The sequence below is a fragment of the Camelina sativa genome, chromosome 8, assembly GCF_000633955.1.
Source record: "Camelina sativa cultivar DH55 chromosome 8, Cs, whole genome shotgun sequence".
In the NCBI taxonomy this organism is placed as follows: domain Eukaryota; kingdom Viridiplantae; phylum Streptophyta; class Magnoliopsida; order Brassicales; family Brassicaceae; genus Camelina; species Camelina sativa.
This window is the reverse complement of record NC_025692.1, coordinates 7,728,899-7,743,107: the sequence shown is the minus strand read 5'-3', so window position 1 is coordinate 7,743,107 and position 14,209 is coordinate 7,728,899. Positions and strand designations below refer to the sequence as shown.

General features: G+C 36.7%; 3 protein-coding genes across 7 annotated transcripts in view; all 3 read left to right on the top strand.

Annotated features, from left to right (window-relative positions):
• On the top strand, nt 1,830–6,793 carry LOC104709312 (sphingoid long-chain bases kinase 1-like). Its single transcript, XM_010425950.2, has 11 exons — nt 1,830–2,052; nt 2,234–2,891; nt 3,004–3,378; nt 3,562–3,655; nt 3,736–3,773; nt 3,830–3,913; nt 4,124–4,292; nt 4,400–4,461; nt 4,586–4,685; nt 5,255–6,189; nt 6,349–6,793. Exons 2-11 carry the CDS (start codon nt 2,433–2,435, stop codon nt 6,496–6,498), a joined length of 2,466 nt encoding a protein of 821 aa, XP_010424252.1. The 5' UTR covers nt 1,830–2,052; nt 2,234–2,432; the 3' UTR covers nt 6,499–6,793.
• LOC104706646 (ferredoxin-thioredoxin reductase, variable chain-like) lies at nt 7,753–8,534 on the top strand. The gene has a single exon (XM_010422848.1). The coding sequence runs from the start codon at nt 7,839–7,841 to the stop codon at nt 8,364–8,366; it is 528 nt and encodes a 175-aa protein (XP_010421150.1). The 5' UTR covers nt 7,753–7,838; the 3' UTR covers nt 8,367–8,534.
• Nucleotides 12,131–14,209, top strand: part of LOC104706645 (katanin p80 WD40 repeat-containing subunit B1 homolog) — a 7,300-nt gene continuing 5,221 nt past the window's right edge. For 2 of the 5 annotated variants that reach the window (XM_010422846.2, XM_010422842.2), the window contains exons 1-6: nt 12,131–12,311; nt 12,416–12,506; nt 12,603–12,766; nt 13,078–13,208; nt 13,358–13,475; nt 13,565–13,791. In XM_010422846.2, coding sequence (XP_010421148.1) covers nt 12,739–12,766; nt 13,078–13,208; nt 13,358–13,475; nt 13,565–13,791 — 504 coding nt within the window. In that variant the 5' untranslated portion in view covers nt 12,131–12,311; nt 12,416–12,506; nt 12,603–12,738. The remainder of the gene's footprint in view (nt 12,312–12,415; nt 12,507–12,602; nt 12,767–13,077; nt 13,209–13,357; nt 13,476–13,564; nt 13,792–14,209) is intronic. The other 3 variants (XM_010422847.2, XM_010422844.2, XM_010422843.1) reach the window with 3 other exon arrangements.

The window sequence follows — 14,209 nt, the reverse complement described above, 5'->3', positions numbered from 1 at the left end:
TGACTAATGAGGAAAGGTTTCGTCGGCATATTGGTAACTCGCCAAATTGTCAGGTTTATCACGGTGGCATTGAGACAATTCTTCATGTTCTACGAGACTGTGGGGCTATGGCGGGGCTTTGGCAACGACTGGTACCTCCTGTCAAACGCAATCGGTTCTTCAGTTCTACTTTGTTGGAATGGTTGTATGAAAACCTCCCCGCAGGTTATCAGGTCGGGAATTGTTCATGGTCAACTTTGTTTGGTATGACCGTTTGGTGGGGTTGGAAATGGCGTTGCGGGAATGTGTTTGGTAGTACAGGCAAGTGTCGGGATAGAGTTAAATTTATAAGGGATCTTGCTAAGGAGATTGGAGGCGCAGACAGGGGATTGGGTAGTTTCATAACATCTCATGTGCGAGTGGATCAGATGATTGCTTGGAACAAACCTCCGAGTAGTTGGATGAAGATGAATACAGATGGTGCATCGCATGGAAATCGGGGTATGGCAACGGCGGGTGGTGTACTACGGGATAGTTCGAGAGCTTGGGTGAGTGGTTTTTCTCTCTGAATAAGGATCTGTTCGGCTCCTTTGGCTGAGTTGTGGGGAGTCTATTATGGTCTTCGCATTTCTTGGGAGAAGCAAGTGACAAGACTTGAGTTGGAGGTTGATTCGAAGGACGTTGTTCGTTTTCTCGAGACATGGGTTAGTGAGGCTCACCCCTTGTCCTTTCTGGTACGGTTGTGCCATGGCTTCATATCTAGGAACTGGTGTGTCCGTTTTCTACACACGTATAGAGAGGCAAACCGTCTTGCTGATGGTTTGGCAAACTATGCTTTCTCGCTGGAGTTAGGTTTTCATTCTTTTGATGTTGTTCCAAGTTGTCTTATTTCTTTACTGTCGGATGATGTTCATGGCACAGCTTCTTTACGTCGTGTTTGTGGTTAAGTTTTCAATTTTAATAAAGTAGGGGAGGCATAGTCTCCCCTCTTCCCACCAANAAAAAAAAAAAAAAAAAATGTCACCAATCACTTAGGATCATATCATTTCAAAAATAAATGTTTATGTGCTTAAAATGTTTATTCACCTATCTATATAACATTTTAATAAACATTTTAGTTGTAAACAAATTTGTTGGCATATTCTTCATGTGTGAAATATAAATCCACATATTCTATGTTAATTATAGTATTCCCTCCATTTCAAAATATAAGATGTTTTTGTTTAAACACGTAGATCAAGAAATAATTACTTTTTGAAAGTTTAACCAATTATATACAAGACTTCATAATATAAAATATAAAATTAATCTAAAAGTTGCATAGAAAATTGGAAACATCCTATATTATGAAACAAAAATAATTTTCTAAACATCTTATATTATGAAACGGAAAGAGTATAAGTTTAAATGTAATTTAAAATAATACTATGTAGCACCAAAATACTTTTAATATTTTATTCAATAGCCAAGATTAAGAAAAAAAACAAATATCAATTATTATTTACATTTGATGTTCTATCCAAACCTATATACTGAATAATAATCTCAAATATTACATTAATTTTTTTAAAAACATCATTGATTTTATTATTTTGGCTTACTTGTAAATGGAAAATTAAAATATATATACTTTTTGCAGAAAGTTCTTTAAATTATCCAAATGATAATTTATGTGATTTATCATATTCCTATGATTAATAAAGATTTGTAACTTATTAAGCTTCTTGTATATAAATTCATTTCAATATTTGAATAATAAAANTTTAAAAAAAAAAAAAAAAAAAAAAAAAAAAGAAGAATAAAAAACTGGGGAAAAAAGAAGTCCAAAAAAAGGTTTCTGTAGTGGAAATAAATCCGAAAGGAGGGGGCCATAAGGTTTCTGTTGTCGAGTCGAAATCGAAATCGAATCGAATTGAGTCGAGTCGAGTCGAGTCATCTCCGCCATTATCGTCTCTCTTTCTTCTCTCTTCGCCACCTCTCTTCAATTTCTCGGATCCTCCGATCCGGCGGCGTTACTTTTCCCACACTTCTCTCCATTTTTTCTTTGTTTTTTTTGCTCGCTGAGAAGCTAAGGTAAGACGAAAAATAGCTCTAAAAGCAGCTCTTAATCTCGTCTTAGATTGTTTTTTTCCGCCAGATTCGTTAATCATTTGCTCGCGATTTTGCATGATCTGTTGAGTAGTGTTCTTGTTTTGATTCAATTCCGATTCAAATGCTGCTTATAAACCAATCCATAGCGTGAATTTTGTTACAGGAAACGCGTTGATGGATCTGATATGTATAGCTACGGATTAGGATTGGCTTAATTTCTCTGTGTAAATCTGTTTCGTTGACCAGCTCCAACAAGGTTGATTGAATTGGGGGGGTTTTGTTTTGTGTATGCCTCCCGATCGTTGTTTATCGTCTGTTTCGTCCGCGGAACTCAAGAGCAGAGAGGTTATTAGCTTACGGATATGCAGAAGAGTGGTGTTAACCGGAATCCTTCTTTAAGAGTAGCTATTCCTCCTCAGGCACAACAGTCCCTTAGACGCTTAGGTTTTTGCTCTCAGATAGCTACCGGTGGATCTCAGCAGTCGTCTCCTGTAGTGTTTCCTGAGAAGAGAAGCAAGAAGGTGAAGACGTCTTCGAGACGTGGTGAGGTTACTAGTGATCCACAACAGGTGAAACCTAAACCTGATGAGCATCGGATTGATATTGTTGGTGGGGATGAGAAATCGGATTTGTTAGGTAGTCTTGTTTATGCTGGGAAGCTTGTGTTGGATAAGAGAAAATCTGAAACTGGGAAAGATGCTACTGAGGTACAACCACCATCTGCCACTGATACCTCTAATAAAAAAGCAGTTGATGCAAGGCTTACACGCAGGGCCTTGGTTTGGGGTTCTGACATGCTACAGCTTGACGACGTTGTCTCTGTAGGTTTTTCTTTTCTCTTGAAATTTAATTGGCCTGCAATGAACTGAATAAGTCTGTGTATTGAATGAACTGAGTCAACAAACTTATCTATGTTTTGTTAATTTTTTTTAGGTGACATACAATGTTGGTCTTAGGCATTTCACTGTGCATGCTTACCCAATTGGAAAAGGTTCTTGTGGTCTTTCTTGCTTCGCGAAACCTAAGAGAAGCCGCAAGGATTTCCGCTTCGTTGCACCTACGGTAGAAGAAGCAGTTCAATGGGTGGCCAGTTTTGGAGATCAACAATGTTTTATCAACTGTTTGCCACATCCTTTAGTCTCAAAGAAACAGGCTTCGTCTGAATTATTTTCGGTCCCAATTGATACCCCTCCTGAGTTGGTCTTCAGGTGTAAGAGTGCACCTAAAATGCTTGTCATATTAAACCCTAGGTCAGGGCATGGACGATCTATCAAAGTTTTCCACAATATAGTGGAACCAATTTTCAAGGTACTATTTCCAACATCACACAACTTTCCACTATTAGGTACTAATAGAACTTAGGTTTTTTTATGAATTTGTCTACATATTCTATACTCTGGAGAACATTTCCAATTATCCAATTCCATTTTGCATTTTTCATAAATAATTATGTTTTTCTTACCTTGGGTGTAATATTGTAAACTGTCACAGCTGGCCGGGATTAAGTTGGAGGTAGTCAAGACAACTAAAGCAGGTCATGCGAGAGAGTTGGCTTCCACTGTCGACATTAACTTGTGCTCAGACGGTTGGTACCACTGCTTCTAATATGCATATTTTTATCGTACGTATTTATTGTTACTTATGAGATCTTAATGATTCTTCTAGGTATAATTTGTGTTGGAGGCGATGGAATCATCAATGAGGTGTGATAATCAGCCTTCCTAAACTATGCTCACTTTTTTTTGTCCATTTTCTTTAGGAGTTAACTTTACGAAGTGATGTTCCTGTTATACCATATTTCATGTTTCTTATCTGCTCTACTACATTTCCCTGGTGCCTTGATGTACTTCTGAACCTTTTTTTGTATTGAAATGGGACTTTATTGGCTTCTTTCAGTGTGCTCACACCGCTTTCCAAGCATGCTGAATCAATTTAAGAGTTTAGTAACTCTTATCCTCCAGAGCGAGGAATTTGGGATGCATCTTATAGGGAAATACTTGCTTTGAGTTGAAATACATGAGAACTTTCACTATTACATTTTTGATTTATGTAGAACTCTTTAGANGCAGAAGGCAAAATTCGACTTGAAAAGGAAGCTGTGGATATGCAAGATCTCTACACGGATGTAATGAGGAGATCAAGCAGAGAAGGATTTCCTAGAGCCTCCAGTTTATCAAGTATTGACTCCATAATGACCCCAAGCGTAGGTGAAGTAGACACGGGTAGCAGCACACATGCCAGCACCGAGCCATCTGAATATGTCCGTGGAATAGATCCTAAAATGAAACGCATGTCCTCTGAAAGAAAAGATGTTTCAGCTGAGCCAGAGGTTATTCATCCTCCATCGNTGGTGTAAGAGATCCTATTTCTGCAGCACTCTCTATTGTGAAGGTACTCGACCTAAAATCCTATTGGTCCCTGCTTTGTTTTATCCGGCCACCAACATTAACTAGCTTCTGCTAAATTAGTCGTTGTCAGCTTAAACGATATATATTTTTTTTTTTGGTGGGCTTAGGGTGGCCTAACAGCTACTGATGTCTTTGCTGTTGAATGGATTCATACCGGTGTTATACACTTTGGAATGACGGTATCCTACTATGGTTTTGTTAGCGATGGTAAGTGAGGATACATTTGTGCTTTTTATTGCATGAGTTTCCAATGATAAACAGTTTCTTAGGTGTAGTTAGTTTTGATTCTGTATCCCTAGCTTCTTTATTATAGTCCTGTGTCTGCAACTGTTTAGATTTTCCATGCATTGTAGAGGAGGATATTATAACCTTCCTTATTGTAGTTTTAAGTTTACTTTAAATATTTTACTTGATGTCATAGCATATTACAGAATATACACTCTTCTGATGATGAGATTAAAGCTGAAAATCGCCTAGTTATTCAAACATATTATGGATGAACCAAAATACATTGAAAGTTTCTCCATTCCTTTAACAGTTCCGATGTGTGTTTGATGTATTAGTTTGAGCTATGGATGCTGTCTCGTGTTTGACTATCAGGATTATTGTTGTGAAGTATTTACTTTGCACATATCAGTACCTTCATGAATAAATTCGTGAAGGAATTCATGAATATCAGTACTTTGCACATATCAGTATCATATAATGTTTGTGGCATTCAGTTGCCATGACTAAATTCGTGGTTTTAAATTGTGCTTGTCATTATCTATTTGCAGTTTTGGAACTCTCTGAAAAATACCAAAAACGGTTTGGTCCTTTGCGTTACTTTGTTGCTGGATTCCTCAAGTTCATGTGTTTGCCGAAGTATAGCTATGAAGTGGAATATCTTCCGGCACAAAAAGAGGATGCAGAAGGCAAAATTCGACTTGAAAAGGAAGCTGTGGATATGCAAGATCTCTACACGGATGTAATGAGGAGATCAAGCAGAGAAGGATTTCCTAGAGCCTCCAGTTTATCAAGTATTGACTCCATAATGACCCCAAGCGTAGGTGAAGTAGACACGGGTAGCAGCACACATGCCAGCACCGAGCCATCTGAATATGTCCGTGGAATAGATCCTAAAATGAAACGCATGTCCTCTGGAAGAAAAGATGTTTCAGCTGAGCCAGAGGTTATTCATCCTCCATCACAGTCAACAACCCCTAACTGGCCAAGGACAAGGTCAAAGTCAAGAATGGATAAAGGATGGATGGGGTTAACATCCGTGCAGGATCCTCCAACTCGATGTTCATGGGGGAATACCGGTGGTCATGACAGGGAAGATATTTCATCTACTGTGTCTGATCCGGGTCCGATCTGGGATGCGGGACCCAAATGGGACAGTGAACCGTCTGCTTGGGATGTAGAAAACTCAATCGAGCTTCCTGGTCCTCCTGAGGATATAGAGACAGGACTGAGGAAGCAGACCATGACACCAAGATTTGAAGATAAATGGGTTTCTAGAAAGGGGCATTTCCTCGGCATCATGGTCTGTAACCATGCATGTCGGACTGTGCAGAGTTCTCAAGTGGTGGCTCCCAATTCAGAACATGACGATGGTACAATGGACATGATCTTGGTTCATGGGTGTGGAAGACTGAGGTTGCTGAGGTTTTTTATACTTCTACAGACAGGTCGACATCTTTCTCTTCCATATGTCGAGTGTGTAAAGGTAATTGTTTTTCTCTAAAGGGTCTCCTTCTCTTGCGAATTTTCTTTCTTATTTTTTTTTTTTTGAAACTCGGGATGTGCTAGGAAATGCTAATCATACGATTGAACTCAATGCTATCATATGTATTATACTAGTTGATCAAATGCATGACTATTGCAGGTGAAGTCGGTGAAGGTAAAGGCAGGAAAAAATACACATGACAGTTGTGGTATAGACGGAGAGCTGTTTGCATTGCATGGAGAAGTGAAATCGACTATGCTACCGGAGCAATGCAGACTGATCGGTAATGCTCCTGGACGACATTCATAGTTATTAATGTCATCAAATTGTGAGGATGGAGAGAGAGAGAGAGAGTTTGGATGTTTATATATATATATATATATCTGGAATTCGTTTAATTGTTTTTGTCGGCGTCAAGTTTACGGTACGTATCTATGCCATAAGAGAAGTAACATGAGAGTGCATACAATCAAATCCTTTGTGCCATAAGTTCCCTATAAAACCCCAAACCCTTTGTATATTCTTTTACCCCCTTTTGTGTGTTTTGAATTATATATGTACTGTGTATGTGTTTCCTACAACGATTTGTGTGTTTCCATTTCTTTCTTCTTTTCCGCTTTAAGCTAGGGTACGTAGATGATTATTAGATGTATTGTCTATACACTGTTTTTGGTTGTGAATCATGCAGCAAGACGTTTATGTTTTTGCCCGGTGATTTGAAAAATATATAAGACAGTAAAAAATTCATTAACTCTAACAACAACGGTAAATAAAGTTATATATAAGGACGTTATAACGTGTTTGGCTAAAGATCAGAGGAACTGGTGTGGTTCCTAAAGACGACGAAATCTTTTGGACTAGGTTAACTCGGGTGAAGTATCTAAACTTGTCTAGAAGTGATCTCATTTGAGGACATCTGTAATGTTTATACCACTTGTACGGTACGTAGACGATAAGAAAGGATAATTAAAACTGCAAACAGATTCTTTCTGTCTGACTTGGAACTCTAAAAGCATCACACTTGCATTAAGTAGATAGAAGCCGCACGTTCCTCATCCAGTGAAAGTGAAAGGACAAACACACGTCTCTGGACTCTTGATGTGTCTTCTTCTCCCTTTCCTTTTCACTTCTTATTAGTGAATGATTCATTCACCTTATCCTTTTTAATTTCCTAAAAAACCTTAGTTATCCATTTCATTCATTTTTTTTTTTTTGTCTGCATGTATCATTTCATTCACACGTTTCTTGATTTGCTTCACTCGGAAAGAAAAGAAAAAAAATTCATATTCAAAATTTGAATCTAGATAAGTAATACTAGTAAATGTATATTTTAGCATATCTTTCTAGTAACAGTAACCTAAAAGCATATTGTTTAACATAACTAAGCGGTTATGGTTTCACAATTGTATATCCAACGACTTTCTACAAGGTCAATTTTAAAATTCCAACCCGAATAACCCGAGTATTGACCGACCCGAACCGAATAAACCCGACCTGGTATGCCCACAGGACTATAAATAACTAACCGAGACTGANAACTAACCGAGACAAAAAAAAAAAAAAAAAAAGCGAATCAGTTAACACTTAACAGTGTTGTCTTTCACTTGCCCAATCTTCTTCGAAGACGATTTTTCTAATCTGAGACTGAGATGAGTAGCAGCGGCACCATGGCTATGTCACCGGCGATCGCTGCCGCCGTTCGTCCTCCGTCTTCTCACGACTGTCTCTCCTCTTCCGCCACTTTAGCTACTACCACAACCACCCCCATGTCTCTCAAATCTTGCATCGTCGCACCTCTCTCGCTCTTCACTCCCCAGTCTCGAATCACACGCTCAACCTCAAGAACAACTCCTCGATGCGGTGTCGCAACAAAATCCGCTGATTCGATGAACGTAGACGCGAATCCGTCGTCATCATCGGAGGAAGCGAAGGCGAAGATAGGATCTAGGGTTAGAGTAACGGCTCCGTTGAAGGTTTATCATGTGAATCGAGTACCAGAGGTTGATTTGGAAGGTATGGAAGGCAAACTCAAAGATTACGTCTCTGTTTGGAAAGGGAAACGAGTCTCAGCTAATCTTCCCTATAAGGTTGAGTTCTTTATAGAGGTTGAAGGTCGTAGTCCTGTCAAATTTGTCTCACATCTTAAAGATGACGAGTTCGAGTTCATCGATCAGTGATTGAAACGATCAGCCAGATATATATATATATATATATATATATTTTTTTTCTCCTTTCTCAGTGTTTGTTTTTTGTTGTGTTTACTGGAAATCTGGGAAACGGAGAATGATTTGTTAGTGATGTGTATACCCTTTAGCTAATCATATACATAAGGTTTCTTCACTCTACATTTGGCTTTAATCTTTGTTGTTATTGGTTTCTTACTGTTAGGTTAGATTGGGAGAAATGAAAGAGTTGGGTCTTGATGTGGATTCTTGATTCATAAGGGTAAATTTAGGCTGTGTGGTTGTTGTTTCAAACTATTCCATACCAAGTAGAAGGTCCAATTTTGGGAGTTTACTAGCATCATTATAGTATCTTGAAACGAAAAGGTTGGATCTTGATCACGATAGTAAGCGTGATTTGGGATTAGAGATCACACTAGATTGAGTTAGCACTTGAGACTAATATCATTGAAAGTATCCACTTGAGACTACTGAAGATCACACAGCGTGGCATGTGACTTGCATGAGTCTGAAGGAAATAGTTACTTTGGTATATAAACCTCTGTTTGGTTTAGGTGTATATTTTTGGTCTGGGTTGAAAGGTAAAACTATTCTCATTCCTCTCTTGGTCTTTTCTAGTGTTAGTATAAGAGATATATTTGTGTGGTTGTGGTGCTGGTTATGATCTTTATGCTGCTTCGTATTATGGTCGCATATGTTCTAGTGAGATAGAGGAGAATGCAATCTTGAGCAAGTCATGTTTGATCATAGGAGATGATCGAGCTATGATTGTTAGTCTTTAAAAACCTAGTCGATTTCAAGCTTTCTTGGTTGCTTCTTGCTAGTGAATGGTTATAGAGTAAGCTGACATGATGTAAAGGACGGTGCTCAAGATTATTATGTTATTGTGGATCCTATTGGTGGTAACCATCGTTTTAACAAAAGCAGTTGTAAGTTTTGGTCGCGGTTAAAAAACGGTAAGAGATGTCAACTTGATAGTATGATCGGGTTGTAAATTCAGTTATAAAAAGATANAAAAAAAAAAAAAAAAAAAAAAAAAAAAAAAAAAAAAAAAACACACAACTAAGATGAATTTTTTCTATAGAGTAAAGAATGATTGACAAATAAAGTACCTTGACTTTTTTTTTTGAGAAACAAAAGTACTTTGACTTTATCTTGAGATATATCATGCTTACTGGACTTAAAGGAAGTAGTTTGGTATTGTACTTGTGTCGTATTCGTTCGTGAGTCAGATTCTCGGCCCATAGATATCTCATAAACAAAGATATCTTAGGTTGAGAGCATAGTCAAATATAAGATGTCGTAAGGTAAAACAAAGTTCATCACAGATATCACGAGTTTTGTCACACTCTTCTCGGAGGCAGATGAAAAGAACTTAACCAATAAGTTCTGATTTCGTGAAAAATAATAATTGGTTTTCTTGACGTTAACGTACTACTAACACGTCCATTTGTATATCACGTCTTCCAACGTTCAAGGTTTATAAGATTGTTCTAGTTTTAAAAATCGGAGTGGATGGAGATTCGAGCTTCAAACTTATGAATATAAAATAATTGGATTACAAAACTCAGATTTATTGACAGCACATCTAGGCCAAGGCCAGGCCAGACCATGGTGGCAATGATTGATTTAGCTTTTTAATTAAGAGCGACTGAGTGCATTGTGCACTTATATAAAGCAAGCAGCCAAACATTATACAATAAGAGGGACACATAGTAATTTAAACTTTAAAAGTCAAAACGCTTATGCCCGTAATTGTAGGTTTCTATTTCAAATTTTTGGCTGTCATCTTATTTTGTAAATGATCTGTAAATTTGTCTTTAAAAGTTGTTACAAAACTTTATTATACCGAATGTTTATTTAATTAACATCTATCCATAAAGTTGTTTACTTGATGTTACGTAATTGATTTATACCACCTAATGAATTTCGTCCTCAACTCAAAAATAAAAAACGTGATTTATTTATATAAGTCGATATAATGTGAAATGTCAATTCTACTTAAATATCATTGCAGCCATAAATCAAGCTTTTTTACGTATCCAAAAAAAAAACCAGTAAATCAAGATCTATGTATAGTCATCGACCATGGATAAAAGACTGTTAATCATCAGAAGAGATTACTACTAGTCTAGTTCTAGACGTTTTTGGTATTCCATTACTATTATTAAAAAAAAATCATATTTTTTTGAAGAAGTATAAATTAAAATCGTGTAACTTAACTAATTTATTGACTAAATAAAGGTTTTCCTATAATGGTAGAAACAAATGGGTTTCTTTTGTTTTTAGAGAATGAGTTTCGTGTACTTTGTATGGGATATCTCATGGCCCCCATGATACAATTAGGTAGTCCGTTAATGTCAAGCCAAACCTTTCACCATTATTTTTTGTCTATCCAACGTTGCTCTATCTAAGTAATGTCACTGTTATTTCATTATGAAAGTTATACTGTTTGTTTGCTATTGGATCTCTTAAGTCTTAACGTTTTGTCCTTACACTACGTTATCATTACAAATATTTTAGATACTTTGGAAATAAAACATAGTAGTAGCTAGATTGAATTACGTAGACCGATAAGTTATGAATTATGATCATTGTAACGAGTTTTTTTTTCCTATGTTGTTTAGACATGAGATCGACAAAACGAAATATTACTAGTTTACACATAAATTTTACAACTTTTTTCGACAGGGGTCCATGATAATAAATTATTTAACATGTAAGCAATAATCACATAATAATGATTACATCGCCATTTCCATTATAGCACCGACAGTAGTTTCATATATTAAATTCTACCGGTATTAAATTAATAAGATCAAAAAACTTTTCTTAAGGATTAATTTGCTAACCGGGAATTCAGTTGCAATGTCACCCCTTTTTAAAGTCTTTTATTGATTAATAACTGTCTTTGGATATGCACAAGTACAGTTGTGTTCCTACAATCAGAATACATATACTATATTTATTTTCAACTGAATAAATATAGAAACCAGCAGGCAGCAGAACGAAACCTGATATGAACCAAAAAACCATTCATGTCATGAGAGACATCGAGAATCAAAGACAAGGGAATTCACATTTTTTTTTTAAGTTACAATAGCTATATGAGATGTGTGTAATACTCCAAATTTTGAAAAATATGATGGTGCATATAAAAAGACTACATTATTAAGAATTATTTGATTACATATACTACGTTACTAAAGTTATTTTTTTTTGTTCTTAAATAACATTGTAGTTAACTATGTTTATCACGTAAGTGAAATTTCCTTTACTATAATAAATTTCAAAAATTAATATATATCATTTATCCTACTTAAGTTAAGTATGAATACATTCTAAAAGCAATTTACAAAAGATAAAAAAAGGTAAAAAGTGCATAGTGATGTATAAACTACAGTAGTTTATAATGCATATTGTTTCAGCAAGAAATTTAAAAGAATATTATTTTTTTACATGTAGAAACAGCAAGCAAATTACAATTTCGTTGAATGGATGGTGTGTGACAAAAAATAATAATAATGGTAAATTAAATTGTTTGTGTTCTTTGTAGTAAATGTAATTAATGCACATTTACTTGAAAGAAGATGTATGGAAAAATACGAGGAAAGCCAAAACAAAATTAAAATTGTTTTTTGGAATTTGAAATAGAGAGAGGGAGAAGAGAACCCAAAAAACCCAAAGGTTAAAAAAAGATCTCTCTTTTTCTCTCTCTCTCTCTCTCTGCGCCTCCTTCTTCTTCTTCTTCTTCTTCTTCTCTCTTCTCTCTCTTCTTCCTTGTGTGCTCTGCTCTCTGTCATTCTCTCTCTCCTTCCTTTTTGTACTTCGCCATTGAAGAGAAAGAGAAATCACTTTTCAACCTAAACTTCTTCCTTAGATTTTGTTCTTCTTCTATTCTAAGTGAGAGGACACAACACAAACAACGACATTACAAAAGTNNNNTTTTTTTTTTTTTTTTTTTTAATTCTTCTCACTATTACTTCCGAAAAATTAAAACTTCTCCTTTCTCATTTTTTTTCAACTCCTGTTCCATTTCACAGACTTCCCCAAATTTGTTTTTAAAATTTCCCATTGAGAAGAGTGAGATTGGTGTTTCTGGAAGATAAAGTTAAGCCCTTTTTGTTTTGCTGGGTACGGTTTCGTTTCCTCGTTTGGCTTCTCCTTTCTTTCCCAGTAATGATTCCTGGGTTTTTTTTTTTTAAATCTGTTTCCCGTTTGTGATTTCAGATTTGGGGTCACCGGTTGATAAAGCGGAGATCTTGAGGACTGCTTTTTTTTTTCTTTTGGATTTTTGTTGTTTGGTGGGTATGGTTGATGAGAGTGTAATTTGAATGTGCTCCATTGCAAAGGTTTCGTTTCCACCATGACCACCAAGCGAGCCTACAAGCTTCGTATCCTTTTTTTTTTTTTAATTTTTACTCCACAAGGATTCTATTTTTAGGGTTTGTTCTGGTATTCTCCAAGTGCCGTGCTTGATCTGCCGCTTTTATCTGATGCACGAGATCTGTTTTACATCTTCCTTTTTTGTGAAGTTTGCATTTTTCCCCCCGTGGAGTAATTTAATACCTTTGGAGGAGAGGAGACTTGTCTGTTTGAATTTATTATGACTTAACCATCATCAAGTCAAGTCTGAGTTTTTGACTAGGGTCTTTTTTATTATCTGGTACTATTGCTTTAGCCTTGACTTTGTGTTGATACACAGAGGAATTTGTGGCACATTCCGCTGCTGTCAATTGTCTTAAGATCGGAAGGAAATCGACCAGGGTTCTGGTTACAGGTGGGGAAGATCACAAGGTCAATCTCTGGGCTATTGGTAAGCCCAATGCCATTCTGGTCAGTTCTCCTGTCTACTGCTTTGCCTTGGTGCATTATGTTTTTGGCTATAAGTTAGTAGAGTGGTCTAGGAGGTTCTCTCTCTGTCTGAGTGTTTGTTTACTATCAGCATCTCATTTATCTCGTCTATTGTGGATGTTTGTTGTCAGAGCTTGTATGGGCACTCAAGTGGAATTGATTCAGTGACCTTTGATGCTTCGGAGGGCTTAGTTGCAGCAGGAGCTGCTAGTGGTACTATCAAATTTTGGGATTTAGAAGAGGCAAAGAGTAAGTTTTCTAGTTCCAAAAAACCCTTTTCATTTGACTTGTACTATGGAGTATTACTTACGCATTCTTTAATTTGCTATGATGAGTAGTTGTCAGGACTCTCACTGGTCATCGGTCGAATTGCATCTCAGTGGATTTTCATCCTTTTGGTGAGTTTTTTGCGTCTGGATCGCTAGACACAAATCTTAAGATATGGGATATAAGAAAAAAGGGTTGCATCCATACTTACAAGGGTCACACTCGAGGAGTCAATGTACTCAGATTCACCCCAGATGGTCGCTGGGTTGTATCTGGTGGAGAGGACAACATTGTGAAGGTTGGTGGTTGCTTTCGTGTCTGTACTCATTTTTCATTTCTGGATATTAGATTATATCTTGTCTACTGTTGAGGGAAACAATGCTGCTTAGTTGACATGATTAGTTAGGATTTGCCTTTGGGAGAATTTGGAGCAGTGAAACTGCACTTTTGGAAATAGACTATGAACTGGCTTCCGAGAGTTGGTACTTGGTACTTGGTAGTCCTTTCTGAAAGGAATAAGCTTGATTCTATTTAGTGTTACCTCTCTGCACTTGAGCTGAATATGCTATAGGAGAGTTTTTAGGACGCACTATTCTTTTGCTAAAACATTCATAGACCACCTGACCAATTATTCGGATGCTTCATCTTTCTTGGTTATTGTTTCTTTTCCTCTCTCAGCCCGCAGTGTATTGTTATCTTGAAAAGCAATGTATCGG

Coding starts and splice junctions, on each gene's coding strand:
- LOC104706646 (XM_010422848.1), top strand. CDS start 7,839: ATGAGTAGCAGCGGCACCATGGCTATGTCACCGGCGATCGCTGCCGCC.